At 36.5% G+C, this 15939-nt stretch overlaps 1 protein-coding gene across 1 annotated transcript in view; it reads left to right on the top strand.

The window, feature by feature from the left end:
• Positions 1-15939, top strand: part of CNGB3 (cyclic nucleotide gated channel subunit beta 3) — a 58916-nt gene that overhangs the window by 33523 nt on the left and 9454 nt on the right. Inside the window, exons 10-15 of the mRNA XM_057426178.1 lie at positions 3327-3449; positions 9728-9869; positions 11731-11890; positions 12288-12385; positions 13477-13560; positions 15636-15754. Of these exons, the coding sequence (XP_057282161.1) occupies positions 3327-3449; positions 9728-9869; positions 11731-11890; positions 12288-12385; positions 13477-13560; positions 15636-15754 (726 nt within the window). The remainder of the gene's footprint in view (positions 1-3326; positions 3450-9727; positions 9870-11730; positions 11891-12287; positions 12386-13476; positions 13561-15635; positions 15755-15939) is intronic.

Below are 15939 nucleotides of genomic sequence, written 5' to 3'. Positions count from 1 at the left end.
TTTTAAGATTAATCAAGTATTTTCAATATTACATCTTTTACTTTGGACTCTATGACTTCCCTGTATCTCCTAGAATATTTGCAGTGAACACTGGAATATATAGATTTTTAATATAGATAGTTTTGAGTTGTATTTAACAATAATGTTGTGTGTGTATTGATTTCAAAGAAATAGGAACAAATTAGCAAACCTGATTTCACCCAAAGAAGCACTTTTGCAACTACAACATTACGTTTTGGGAAATGGTTGTTTAAAAGGCAAGTGAGAATGGGATGTGTGTATCTTCAACCTAGCCTAAATTTGAAGGGTACAATATTGATTAGCATGTCAAAAAACAGGGAATTCTCACATTTAGAAAAGATAAGAGACACATAGCAAGATCTCACTGGTCCTCTAAAATGTCAAAAGTAGCTGGAATGACAGAAGCAGCTACTCTCCAAGGCTGTTCTGCCTCGTTAAGCGGTTTTGTAACACGGTATTACATGAGTGCCACAACTGTGCGCTACTTCTTATGTCTTCCTTTTCTGGTCACAGGCCCACTGTTGTGGTTTAAATCCAGCCAGTAACTCAGCTGCTGCTTGCTCACTCCCCACTTTTCCCCCCCCACCCCCACTCCCAGAGGGTTGGGGAGGAGAATGGAAAGAATGTAACTGCCATGGTTTGAGATAAGAACAGTCCAGTAACTAAGGTATAACACAAATCACTGCTGCTACCACCAATAATAATAATGATATGGGAAATAACAAGGGAAGAGAATACAACCACTCACCACCCACCAACCAGTACCCAGCCTGACCCAAGCAGTGATCTAGGCCTTCCAGCTAACTCTCCCAATTATATACTGGGCATGATGTGCTGTGCTATGGAATACCTCTTTGGTTAGTTTGGGTCAGGTGTCCTGCTTCCTCCTGGCTTCTTGTGCTCCTCCTCCCTGGCAGATCATGAGACTGAAAAGTCCTTGATTGGAGTAATTACTTAGCAAAGACTAAAAACATCGGTGCTATCAGCACTGTTCCCAGGCTGAAAGTCAAAAACACAGCACTACACCAGCTACTGAGAAGGAGAAAAATGGCTGCTACTGCTGAACCCAGGACACCTGCTTACATTACAACGTGTTAAAACTTAAACAGGGGAAGTTTAGGTTGGATATAAGAAGGAAATTCTTTCCTGTTAGGGTGGTGAGGCACTGGAATAGGTTACCCAGGGAGGTTGTGAATGCTCCATCCCTGGCAGTGTTCAAGACCAGGTTGGTTGAGGCCTTGGGTGATATGATTTAGAGTAAAGTGTCCCTGCCCATGGCAGGGGGGCTGGAACTAGATGAACTTAAGGTCCTTTCCAACCCTAACGATTCTATGATTCTATGATTTTCCAATATTAAATCCTTTGCAGAATGTAAATTACAGAATGTAAATACTACAAAGTGAATCAATTTTTTACCTCATAGCCTTAACAGGCCAGAAACCTGAAATGTGTGAAGTAGAGCACTCTTCATAACTAAATAAAATGCAGTTCTAAATCCCACTGAAGATGTTCAGAAAAACGATGGTAGAGCACATGGACTTCAACATGGAACAGCATATACAGGGTTAACAGTACTAATGCTTTATTATCTATAGGCTTTCCCACCAGTGAGTAACTAAGATATGCGCTAGGAAGGAAACAAATAAAAGCCTGCATACTGAGCTACCAAAATGTTATATTTTGTATTTGCAAAATCACCTATTATGTACGTCATGCTGTGCCCTCATTCAGTGCTTTAAAGCATACTTCAAAAAAAACTGAGTCCCTGTTTTTGAGGTTTTCATTGGTAAAAACATAAGGCAAAGATCGTTTAATTGGTTTACTAGAAGCCATTAGGGTAAGGAAAGATAAAGGACAAATGGAGAAGGCAGGTAGTTATACAGAAGATAAGGATAAATAGGAGATAGAAATATTAAAAGAAAATGACAGGCTCTGCAAACTATGGCATTTCATTTGAATGTAGCAATGTTGTTTTGATCTGAGATCATGGTGTGGTCACCATTTGAGTAATAAGGCACCAATTAATTGGACAATGTCAAACCAAACTACACAGCAAGCCTATGTGCCTAGGTGGATCTTCTTCTCAAACTCATTAGTCTGAGTTTGGAGGAATAAAGCTAACAAAAATGACTATGTCTTATCTACCCATTGCAGTAGATCCAACAGTGCCTAGAGAAATATATTATAAATTGTAACAAAGGCTCCCTGAACCTTCACTCAGACCTCAGGAATCCACTTGTGTGGATTCAAACTTGTGCACAACACCCAGCATGGTCAATATTGCGATATTACTAGACCACATCAGCTATCTGCTGTTCTCAAAAGCTTTCAATCCTAAACACAGCTGTCCTGGAAGCACACCACTCATCAACATTGTAAAGAAGAAGAGTACACATACATGGATTGTTCAATGGCATGGAGAGGCAAAGGAGGGCATGCAACAACACCTGAAGAACCATCAAAGGAGTGCATAATACAGAAGCAGCCATAGAAATATTATCTCTCATTAAGTTAGTTTATAGACCTAACTTAGACCTTATTATTAAATTTTCATAAAACCATAGCAGATGAACTCATTATATACTGGCTTCCCTGTGTTTAGCAAGTCCTGTACTTTTCCTGCTCATTTATCCGCTGTCTGTATGAACATTCAAATAGAGACCTAAAGCCAGGAAATCTTTCTTTTGATTCCTGTGCACTGATCGGAGGATATACAATGAGATCATTATTGTATTAAACAGGAAGCTGCTTGGTGCTTAAGTAGCTCATCACTGATGTTCTTCAAAGATCTTGGCATAAGCATAAGAACTTGGATTAGGAATGATAAAACTCCTGACTCCTGCTGTAGCTACTAGATTGTACTATTTAGTGTATCTACTGCAGGCTTCCTAGCACAGCCCTTGTAAAGCAGTTAATTTCTGACCTCAGATATTTCTTGGCTTTGTTTCACATGTTTAGAGCCTATCTTGAATAGAGTTTGGTGAATAAATTAATTTGTACCCTGTAACCTCATTAATATAGCTTCAGATTTCTGTAAATATTCATAGCCAGTTGAAGAAGTGGATTATAAAGCCCTCAGGGAACCATAATTTAAAAATTACCCTGTCAAATACTTTAAGAAGGATATTTATTTGACTTTGGAGAAACACGAGAGACATAACTGCCAGCTATTTTTTTTCAAAGAATCAATACAGACGGGGAACTACTTAGTGGATGGTTAACATAAACACTGTTGATCCAAAAATGCCATATTAAAAGGAAGGAAAAATGTAAGCTGCTTTAAAGGAATCTGTTGACTTTTACAGGGTCATTCGAACAACAGGATATTTGCTGTTTATCTTGCACATTAATGCATGCCTGTATTATTGGGCTTCAGACTATGAAGGACTTGGCAGCACTAGATGGGTGTACGATGGCGAAGGAAACATGTAAGTGGTTTTCACTTGCAAGAGAGTTTTGTTGGTTTTGCTTCTTCCTGCATCCCCTTCAGCTTCCCATGCCTTTGCTTGCAAGGTATGTCCTTACTTTACAAGTACTTGGATAGCAAACTTTTAGCACCCTGACTGCTGATTAGCAGCTTTCATTACTAAAACATATTTGGAGGGCAGGTGCAGTGAATAATCAGTTTACCACTTTCAGCTTTTATAGGTTTGTGAGTCACTGCTAAACTCTAACGTAATTAAACATTTAGAAAGGTCATAAATTAAACTTACTGATTGCATATGCACATGGGAACTGTTAGAAGGATTGTAGAACAATCCCTCAAAGGAATCAGAGACATAGATTATTTTTTTTTTCTCCCAGCATGGTGTCATTAAAATGCAACATTTTAGTCCCTCTGGATACCATGGTGATAGGTCTGAAAAAAAATCCACCCGCTTTCTCTGATCTTTTGAGGAGGTCATACTTAAACATGTGGCAGAGTGTCTCCAGTGGGAAGGAATGGATATCGGCACACTTTTTCACAAACATCTTGTGACAGCACTAAACTGGATGCCAAGTAAGGGACATTCATTAAAATGATTGAGAGGAAGCAAGAGAAAATAGAGAAGTCAATGTGTTTTGTTTGCAGTTATATAAACACATACCTAGTCAGTTCAGATATATGAGTGTTTATTTCTTTTGAAGGCCATAATACAGTTAAAGCCATAGAAGCTCAATTTGTTCATTAACTACGTTCTTTAAAAAAAATGTATAATACACTACTGCTGTCATAAATCACCCTTTAAACAACTTTTCACATTTCTCTTAGAGACATGCTGCTCTTGCTTGCAATTTTGTCAGACTTCACAGGTTTTATGTGAAGTCACTATCTTGAAGGGTAAGAAATCGCCTTTGAGAGTAAAACACACTTTGTGTAAAGCAGCATTGATTTTTTTTTAATAGGGTTCTCTAACAAAAAAATGTCATGGCTGAAATTTCCACACACCACTAAACACACAGCTTGAGTACTGCAGTCAGACATGTGCAAGCAGGATAACGGAGCTCAGTGGGACCACTTATGTAACTGAAGCTAATACACAGGCATTTATTTGTAGGATCAAGGCTTCCAGAAATCTGACAAGAAAAATTTAGAATGAATTTCTGTTACAGATATTTTTTTTTTAATGCAATTCTTGGGAATGCTTGCTTCATAATTAAAAAATAAGGTAACTTAATGCTGAGCAACCTCAAAACTCTGAGAGTGCTTACTCAGTCTTAAGGTTTTTAATGCTTCTTTAGAATAGCCTGGAGAAGAGGAAAGAAAATCTTCCTGTTTTTCACAGGAAATAAATTTTTGCATTTCACTCAGGAACACAACTGGTAGAATTTATTTGCTAGGTTGATCACAGATAATGCAGTTGTGCCCAGAGGCAATGGTCAGGGTTTCTAGTATTTTGTGGTCCCTTTTCTGTGGGGAGACGAAAACACAAAACACTTCTCAAAAGTCACACTGAAATCACATGGGATTTAGAGTAGAAATTTTTATAAACAATAATAATTAGCTTCTTAGCTAATTAAAAATATTACAGCAAGCAGTTTGATAAATAAACCAAAATTCTAGATTAGGTCTCAGATTACACTCACCCAAAGCAAATGATCTGGCACTGATTTTGTGCCATGACCGTTTTCTGTAGAATCAGTGTTGTGCCCATAAAATGTTGCTAGTTAAGGCCAAAACCAGTTCTTAAAAACGACAACACTTCTGGGTTGTTCTGTGTTTTCTTTTGTTTTGTTTTTTCCTTTCTATTCTAAAAAGAATACACAGACAACACTTTCCCTTATCAATTTGATTATATGTTCCTTAGCAGGCATACTAATGGGTGAACTTCAATTTACAACTAACAGCTATACACAGCACTCAAGCCTCAAGCAAAATATTAAAGTAGCTTCTTTTTGCAAATTTGTGCTAGCTGTTTTCTTTTCCAGCTTGTTTCCAGACTCTAAAGTGTTAGTGCCACTTCAAGAATACATGAGGTCTTTTGCATGGCAGCCTTCAATCAAGTTTGCCTCCGTGCAGCTCATCCAAATTAGCAGCACAAGATGTTCCCAGCATTAAAACTGCATTCATGAGCTTGGTATAACTAGGTAGACAGATCTCAGTCTCTCTTAATGCAGGATAGCATCCCTGATGCAACATTATAGTGGAAAGCCTATGTAAGCAGGATATTAGAAAGGTCTCTTAATTACAGCTAAGTGATCATTTTGAACTATATGTGTTTCTTTACAATCTAATTTAACTACCTAAGTAAGAGACTGATTTCCCTAATTCCTGAAGAAAATGAGCAAATCCTTTAGAAAGGATTCAAGGCAGGCTCATGTCATTGTTCTGAATTGTCCATTTCATCACTGCGCATAAGGGAAACCAAAGCTAAAGGAGCTGAAATTCTCATGCAAACCCCCCAGGTCAGCATTAAATTCTGGCAAAGCAAATCACTCAATTCTGATCATGTTATAGTTCTTCTGCTGTTTGCAAGGCATCCACAAGTAGTCTTCAAAATTCTCTGGCATATTTATTAATCAAGACATCAATTATATTTCTCTGTAGCTCATTTTCTTCCTGCTCTGGCCACAGACTTAGCAGATACTTGGAAGTCCCAGAAAATTGTCCCTATACGTGTCTAGAACAACTCTACTTGTTTTGTATGCCTTGCCCAATGCACAGTAATACTGACGTATCCTAAAAGGCGGCTCATGGGTATCAGCTATACATTGCACTTGCTGGTCTGATGCGTCCCACTTGTTGTCTTGCTACACAGAGACAGTTTTGTGCCTCCAGAAAATCTGTGAAAGCACAGCCCAACTCATGTCAGACCTAATGCTTTCAGAGCTAATACTTGTAGGATATATTTTAGATAAAAGCTTTGTAGTTGACATCATCCACCCTGAGATCATCACATTCTCACAGCTATCTGGTGGATAAGTCATTCAAGAAAAAGAGGTACCGAGAAGGAAGACATTTAGAGTACCAGTTTATAAAGGCTACTTCTTTACCCTGCTTAAACCTACCCTGGTAGTAATCTGAGGGAAGTCAAACATGATAGCACTGAAATAATGTTCCTCTGGACTGAAATGAATGTGTTAATACCACTTTAAAATCTGATAGCCATGTTCACAAAGATTTCATTTGCTCTATTAACTAAAACCTTGTTAGAAGTTTAGTGTACTCCGAAATAGACTTTTATGAAAGAGATATTTCTACTGGCATAATATTACGAGGTATATTACTTGCACTGGGTTTCTTTGACTGTTTTCATACCTAGGCCTTATTTTAGTGAAAATTCTAGTAGTTTGATTGCCTGAAGGATAAACTTACTCACTACGTTGTGCAGAGGGAAAATCCCTTTTTTGTTTCATGTTGTTTGCTTCAACAGTAATTTTATAGCAGGCCAGTAAACCGTATGGTGAGCAATGGTGGTTTCCAAACACCAGCTAGTAGGAAGCAGAGCTGCTAATACTGTTGAAATAAGGGCCTGTTATTTCTGACTTTCCTTAAACAAAAATTACAGTCTCATTTATCCCATTCTTAGGGAAAAAAAAAAAATCAAAATCTGTTTTATATTTTAACTGTGGAACTTTTCTTTCAGATTTAAATAAAAATAATAAGATGCATAAAAGGAGAAAATATAAAACCTGTGCCTAAGAGGTAGTGAATATCATGTGACTTTGACAGTAGAAAGTGTCTTTTGAACTAAAATTACAAAAGAATATGCTGTATTAAGTACATCTTCAAAAAGGGGTGGGCAGATGTGAAAAAAAACCTCTTGGATTTACAACACTGCAAACAAGAATGTGACCCCTAAATTCCTTTGAGAAGCTGCTTTCATTCTTTGCAGACATTCCCAAAATTAAGATTAGATTGACTATCATGGTGGATTTAGCTATCTTGTAATCCAAGGCCACTGGGGGTAAGGGAAATGGTTAATTGTTTTTATTTCCTACAGTAACTAGTAAAGAAGTAATGTTAATTTCTTTACTTTTGTATTAATAAATTATACATGTTTCAAGCACTATAGCATTCTCAGTTATGGGAAATAAATATGGGAAATGAATATGATATGAATACGATTTATAATTCAGACAAGCTAGAGAAATCATCTTATGCTTAAATCTGCAACTCTTCCAGAACAGATCTGAGGGTTTTTCTTACTATTTATTTATGCTACAGAAGTCTAAGAGAAAGCTGCTACATATCCATACTTGGCTGGAAGCATGCATAGGTGATGACTTTTTTAAACTCAAGTGAAAATACTATAGTGGTGTAATCTAGTTATTCTTTTTGCACCCCTAACAAGGAAAAATGATATGATAGCAGACAGAATGAGATTTTTCACTTAAGGACTCTGAATGAAAACAGACAGTTCTGGCTGTTAAAATCTCAAATTAGAAAACTATTGTAAAAGTGATTATTATTACTCCATTTCATTAATTTGCAACTAAGAAAAAAGTGATTTGGCAATGAAAAGCAAAAATTGATTGCTTGGTAAAGCCTGACATTTTAGATTAAAGATTTGAGAACACTTCTGAGTGATTTCAATAAAAACCCTTATTGAAATTGGTTAGGTTTGTGAGGGATTTTTCTCCTGTTTGCACAAAACTAACCCTCCAATTGCACTGTTACGCTGACCACTTGTTAGTAGGAGTGGAGTGTGTACGAACAACAGCAGAGTTTAGAACTGGAGACCACCAAGTCAAAATGTACACCTGAAGCAAGTAGATTGGGTGGCCTCAGATTCAGGGTAGGCATGAGAAGATGTGTGCAAGACTTTCTATTTAAAAGCAAACATCTCCAAAAATTTTTCTTCTGTGATTTTGTTTTGGGGTGGGTTTTTTAATTTATTTCAAACAACAAAATTCAACAAACAAAAGGAATCTTCATTGATTCAGCAGCAATAGTCATAGGTGAAATAATAGAAAATCTCATTGCACAGTTAAAGAAAATGAACTCCCACTCCTAACCATTAGTGAAGCTGAATGATTATACAGAGACTTAGGAAGTCAAATTTTAATTAATAGGAGGCTTTTGAAAGTATTCCTAAACCAATTACTTGTTAGCACAGAAAAAAAAGGAAATGTTAGTACATTCACAACGATTTGAACTAATTAATCCCCACTGCACAGTATGGGGGATGCTGAATTACTAGTGGTGCCATGTTCTAGAAATACATTTCAAACAGAATTTTAGAGATCCCAAGACACTTACATATATATTTTTTTTTTTTTTTAAAGAGAGTTAGTAGGATTATCCTGGCAAAATGAAAAAGAAAAAAAGTTCGCTGCTTTCATAAACTTGTGTAATCATACAAATAGAAAAGCATCACTTGAATGCAACAAGCTCTGTCATGCACAAGGCACAATGTACAAAGAGGGTTGTACAAACAGAACAAAAAATCTTGTCCAGAGAGCTCACACTTCTGGTATGGGAATTGATAGCCAGCAGACCAATGTGAAGAAATCAATATAAGCCACATGTTGAAGCAGAGTCTTAGTGACTGACCATTGCTCCCTGCTATGAAAGTGAAGAAAGCAAGAAATGTTTGTTAAGGTGACAGTATGGGTAGTAGCGGAGAGCCTATAGAAGTTAATGCAGGAGTCAACCTTTCAGTGCAGAATAAGTTGAGTGGTTTGGAGAACCTGGATTAACACACAGTTTGTGAAATCATACAACTCCTGTTTGACGTAACCCAGGAGGTTATGAAGGGTGCTCAGGAGCAGAGGGGGGGGAAGACCAAAGTGGCTAAAGGCAGAAGAAAATTAATGGACACAAGAAAAACACTTGTGTATTTGTCGTGCCTTCACACTGGTGTCATCAAGTGAAGCCATGGAAAAGACCTTCAGCTGTGCGTGCATCTAGTCTGCTACAGATGGGAAGTCTCTTAACAGTTTTACACTGCCTTTAACATGATGGCATCTTCACTGGTAGCATTCTAACACTGTAATGTACATATTGGCAATATGTTACAGAAAACTTCTGTAATACTGCAGTTACTGGAGAACAGTAGGTAGCCACTGCATTTCCCATATACCTTATTTTGCTGCAGTGAGAACATTCAGCTCAATGCCATTTATATAACTATCATTTGTAAAATTATACCCCTTTATAAAAGATGCTGAAGGTCTTTTGGACTGAGAAGCATCACTGAAGGCTCAACTCAGGTAGGTATCTGCTTAACTTTAACCTCAAAAATACCTAGTCAGTAACAAAAAATTTTGTCTGTATCCGCAGGTATCTGAGATGTTATTATTGGGCAGTTCGTACTTTAATCACCATCGGTGGCCTTCCAGAACCACAAACTCTGTTTGAGATAGTTTTTCAACTGCTGAATTTTTTCCTGGGTGTCTTTGTCTTCTCCAGCTTAATTGGTCAGGTACATCAAAAAATCAGTAACTACATATGTTCAAATCACTGTAATGTAGTGACAATATATTCAACTTAATTCTGGGAAAAAGTTTAGCTTTCATCTGAATGTCCCTCTATTTAACTGTCATTTGTACTTATTCTTCCAACAAATACATGTGTTTAATCAGTTCCCAGTTTTGCAGCTCTTTTGCACAAAAGCTGATTTAGAGCCAAGACTCTGCAGGACACTGATGATTCTTGAAACTATGCATAGTTTCTTTTTGAATTTCTCACGGGCAAGGAGACAGTCCCTTGGTATTCACTTTATGCCGTTAAATCAGACATAAAAAAATATAATTGTAGGTATGATATTAACAAGTACAAATTATTCAATAAGTCATGTTTAATACTACTGCCAATAGAGTACTGTTAATGGAAACCCCATGATTTTTGTCAAACTAGAATTCTGCTCTCTTCCATAAATTACAATATAATCGTTAACCACAAAATATATTGTATTCTATTTCTCTTGGTCTCATTTGGCAGAAGGAAAAAAAAAACCAAAACTCATAGCACAGGAAATCAGCTAGATTTCCAAATTAATATAAGTGAAATATTTCTGGCTTGTAACTATTAAACTTGTGTCTCTGATTCATAAGTTTTAAAATGCCTTGCCTACAGAGAAACAAATCCCATGGTTCCTATGTAAGACTGTGTCTTATTAGATTCCTGTAAAACTCATTCCAGACTTTTCATTTGTACATGTCTGTTATTGGAAGAATTATTACCAAAAACAGAGATGAAAACTGAAAATTGTTCAAACAGTTCAAAATTGTACGTGTCTTGCTGTTTAGAAGTTCATGAAGAGATAACCATCATGAAACAGACTCTTGCCTATAGGATTTAAAATTCATTCACAAACAAAAATTACCAAAAATAAAACAAAGTAGTTCATATAATATATTTCTTCTGGAAAACTATTAAATACAAGTATATTGCATTAAAATTCAGAGGGTGCATTTTTTTTCCTAAATTGATATAACTTTCAATGAAACCACCATTCCCCAAGAAGATTCTGCAGATTAGTTTTTGTAACCAGTACAGTCATTTGCAGGCTTAAACCTTAAATCTTAACACACGAACTGCTTTACTGACGTTCCCATTTACAAAAAGCTCTTAATTTTACTGAGTTATTCCTGGCTTAGCACACCTGCCTAAAAATTAATATTCCTATTGCAGTCAGTTGCATCTCTGTAATAAAGAGCAAAATTCACACCACCAATACCCTAATCTTTGGCCACTGCAATATCAAGTCATTCTGCTAAGCTTCTTTTGAAGAAGGAATATTTACAAACATTAACTTATCTACTTTCTACAAGCTGAATTACTTTTGTGTTGGAATGTTAAGTGATATGCCTCTACTAAAAACTTCAAGGTCACATTTAGATCAAAGTGCATCTAGATCTGATCTCTTACCTATTTGAACAGTGGTTCTAGTGGTGCCAGCTAAAGTTATTAGAGAAATTTTGCCTACTTTGCTTCACTTCTGACTTGCATTGCACACCAAATGCAGAGTAGCTTTATTATGGATTTTTAAGAAAAACATTCTCTTTAGTTTTCATTCATGTCCAGAAATATGAGACACAATAAAATAAAACCCAAAATGATTCCTTTAAAATTATAACTACAGACTTTCTAACACAATCAGATTAAATCTGTAATACTTCTGAAAAAGCAGATTAAGCACCTATGCCAAACATGCACCTGAAGGTACAATTAATAAGTGATTTTGCAAACAAGTGTTTTATTCTTTTTATATGTGTTGACAAGATATTCAAATCAGAACTATTTTTGCTGAAATATGTAGTAACCACAACTGATGTTTGCAGATGAGAGATGTAATTGGAGCAGCCACAGCAGGACAGAACTACTACCGCTCCTCTATGGACAACACTGTCTCCTACATGAACACTTATTCCATTCCAAAATTGGTCCAAAATCGAGTTCGAACCTGGTATGAGTACACGTGGGCCTCTCAGGGAATGCTGGGTAAGGCTTTTCAATTCCAGTTATGTAACAACTCCAAGTGGTGGTACATATACAGACTTAGGGTGAAATTCACATTCCTCCTTTTCTGAATTGCATGTGAGAAGTGAGAGGACTTCAACTTACTTTAGAAAGGAAAAAAGCTCCAAAGCAGTATGATACTTACTACTTCACAAATTCCTTTCATTTGTATAATGTTCTGGTTATACCATTAGACAAGATATGTAACTTAAAACACAATATCTTAGTAAAAGCATATTAGCATCTTCCACATTGAAACTCGTAAATGCTAGAATAGCTCCATTAAATTATTTTTCTGTATGATGCTCATTTTTATGGGCATTCTTCCTTTATATTTTCTAACTAATAGAGTTTGTTCTTTTTTTTTTTTCTTCCACAGATGAATCAGAATTACTGGAGCAGATGCCATCCAAAATGCAATTAGCCATTGCAATTGATGTGAACTTTGCCATCGTCAATAAAGTTGACTTATTCAAAGCAAGTAGCTTTACAGGATAATGCAAAAATATGTGGTATTCCTGAGACAGAAAACTTGTTTTCTGTATCTTGCAACCCTTAAGAGCATTTATTGATTTGTTAATATGCAAGGCAAAATAGGTCTAAGAAATATCTCAGTTAATGGAGACATGTAAGCACAAAGCCAAGTGCCTGCCTTTGAAATGCTTTTTGTATCTTTTCTTGTACCTTCGACATGCTTTTTGGAAAGCAGATGTTAAAAAAAAAAAAGGCAAATGAGGCACCGTGCTGTTACATTGACATACTAAAGCTGATGTTATGGTCAGTCTTTAAGTGATTTCAGAATATAACTAATCTCAAGAGTCGGACATAAGGAATGGAATTTTTAATACACTCCACTTTGCTGTATGCTGCCTATGTCTGCCTGAGAGACATGAATGCTGTGTGTTCCGGCAACATAACTTGGATGTAGCGAATGATACTTTTTAGTGCCCTATTGTGCAAAGGAGCTTTCTTTTTATTATCATGGTAGTTTTCCAGAGATACAAGTTAAATCGGGTATTAAGGATTGGATTTCTGACACCAAAAACAAGGAGACACTGCATGTTTAGAAGTAGTTGATATACTGTAACCTTAACACTAATTTCTTTGTTAAGATAATTACAAGAAATCATATGATATCACTGTATAAACATCACATAGCTCATGGTTTCTGCCACATTTGCTGAAGACATGGAATTCGTAGATTCATACCATTTGACATAATTTGTTGTGGTTTTTTTTTTCCCTGGATCTGTAAAAAGAATTCACATCAAAGATCCATAAAGCTCTGAACATGGCACTAACTGATCTTCCACAGTGAATTTAGATGTACAGAAGCTTACTTTGTAAAAAATGAGATGTTCAACCTAAAGAGAACTTTGTAAGATGTGAAATGACATTTTTTCAGTCTTTTTTCTCTTCTAACAGCAGATCTTTATGATGTTTATAGTTTGTATTACACTTATGAATCTCTGCATCATTCATGTATTGTTGGGTTTCGCTGCTCAGTGTAGGCACTAACAGTCACTTGTACTACTGAATTACTAGAGCAATCAATTCTGTTTTAACAGGGGTGCGATACCCAGATGATATATGACATGCTGCTAAGGTTGAAATCCATTGTGTATTTACCTGGAGACTTTGTCTGCAAAAAGGTGAGCATTCTTGTCTCTTTCAAATAATAATCAATAGTATGTATTTTCAAAAAAGAGTTCAGATCCAGTCAATAGTGTCTCCTTTAAATAAAATTAACCCCAAGTGAATTAGGTAGCATAAAAGTAATTAAGGTTCTCTGTGTAATAATAACAAATGTGCTCTCAAATTTCAACCTAGGACAAGACAATATAGATTTTAAAACTTACACTATCAAACAAAAAATATAGTAATATGGGAAAATATTTAATGTAAATAAGGTTTATCTAATCATACATCATGAAGTTTTAATAATTAAAATTGATCAAGGTTATTTTGCTTATATATATATATATACACATACAAACCTAGCTTACAGGTCTCAATGTATGATGCTTTGCACGTGCTTCATTTGTGTGTTCTGACATTTAAGTTGAATTATCCAAGAATGAAGAAATTACACTGCATCAAAACCACTCCTTACAGCAGGATCTGACCTTGCTCTACCTTCGTTCACAGCTCAGAGCCACCTCCAGACTTTCAGCTGAATGCTGTCACACTGTCCCTTCACAAAGACTTCCATCAAATGCAGCCTTATAGTAACAGAGGTAGATAGCTCAGCTTCTGACCAAGTGACCCAAAGTGTCTTTTCTGAAGGAATATAAACATTCTTAGGCAGGACAGGATGTAATGAAAACATGGGGGGATGAAGTATCAGCACTTTTACTGTTCTGGCAAGTGACCCACAATTCACACCATACCCAGAAGTGAAAATCAGAACCCCTTACTTTCTTTAGCAGTTCTGGTCCATCATGCTCACTAGGTCTTGCTCCCTCCAAGAGTTAAGTGTATGATCCTCTTCCCAAATGCTAAATTAGTCCCACTGACTCCACAGTGTAGGAAGTTAAACAGTTGTGCATGCACTGAAGGATCAGGTGTTTGTCTTCAAAGACCAATCCCAGAATTACTGTTAGCCAGGAAGGGTGGAAGAGTAGTTTGGTGTGTTTGCTGTGCAATGCACATCATGGAAGGATCTTAGACTGCAGCAAGAACAGAGATAATAAATGACAGTAAAAGATTCAAGGTCTTGATACTGCTGTCAGATGAAAAAAGTTTTCAACAAGGATGGATTATGAGAAATTCCAGCTTGATTCAGTTAAAATGCCTCTCACCTGTATAAATTTACTATGTGGCCAACAACCATAGCAATTCTATTAATGCTGTAACACACAGTAGGGAAAAAAGCCCTGTTAGAACAACCTCCTCCATTGATGTATTTTGGCCTCATCATAATTTACTGAGGAGGCTATGCAAAAAGGCTGGGAGGAGCAACCAGTGCTCCTAGGAAGGAAGTGCAAGCCTTGCATTTCATCCTAGCTTTGTCGCTGTTGCTTTTTCACTTTTAAAATTAAACTGCTTCTTTGCCTCATTTACTCCAGCTGCATGACTGCGAAAATAGTTATTCGTCTGCCTTACTGAAATGTTGTTAGGACTTCTATGATCATGTTTGCAAAGTTCATTATCTTGCTCCAGTTTACCTGCTTTATATTGCATGTACTGATGTCACACCACTGAAACCTAGTAAATATGTGAAGGATAATAAATAAACAAATAATCTCTTCAATCATCCAGTGATTACACAAAAGCTTACATAAATTTAATGGCTGTTTATTCTTTATTTTCCTTTTATATTAGGCAAGTGATAGTAAAAATAATAGTGTAAAACCTGAAGCTTTTAGACCATGAAGCAGAGGCTTTTTTGAACGTCTCAACTATTAAATACACTGCTGCTGTACTTTAGTTTCGACCAGAACAGTTGGTGCATATGACTGCTACAATCCTGATTATCATTTCTTTTCCAAGATGGCCTAGATGGTCTTACTTCTGTTCAAATATTGACCCATATCGCAATTAGAGCTGCCAAAGTCAGTGCCTGCATTTGTGCTCAGTAAAAACTTTAATTTCTCCATAATAGCAGTAAACTTGTTTATGAGAGAGTAGAAACATATTTAAAGAATCTGACTGATTATTCTAACAAAAAAAAAACTAAACAACTGGCCCTGCTAAAACATGGGATCTTTCTTGTTTGTGTGCTCAGGGAGAGATTGGCAGAGAGATGTACATCATCAAACAGGGTGAAGTTCAAGTCCTTGGAGGCCCTGATGGTACAAAAGTCCTGGTTACACTAAGAGCAGGAGCTGTATTTGGGGAGATCAGGTAGGTCAATCACTGTTTTAACACTTTCTTTAGAATTGGTCAAATAATAAATGGTTGTTCAACTTCTTGTTTAACTTTACTTTCCTGGTAAGCATGACAGCTACCACAGGGAGGCTAGGAAGTGGGTAGGATCAACCAAGAGGACACTGAGCAAGGAGATGTAGGTAAGTAAAGGAAAATCTTAG

This window comes from Pezoporus wallicus, unplaced genomic scaffold (genome assembly GCF_028554395.1).
Source record: "Pezoporus wallicus isolate ANWC-B61680 ecotype Strahan unplaced genomic scaffold, APGP_CSIRO_Pwel_v1 contig_4131, whole genome shotgun sequence".
NCBI lineage: Eukaryota > Metazoa > Chordata > Aves > Psittaciformes > Psittacidae > Pezoporus > Pezoporus wallicus.
Note: the sequence above shows the minus strand (reverse complement) of the source record. Positions and strands in the feature narration are given on the sequence as shown.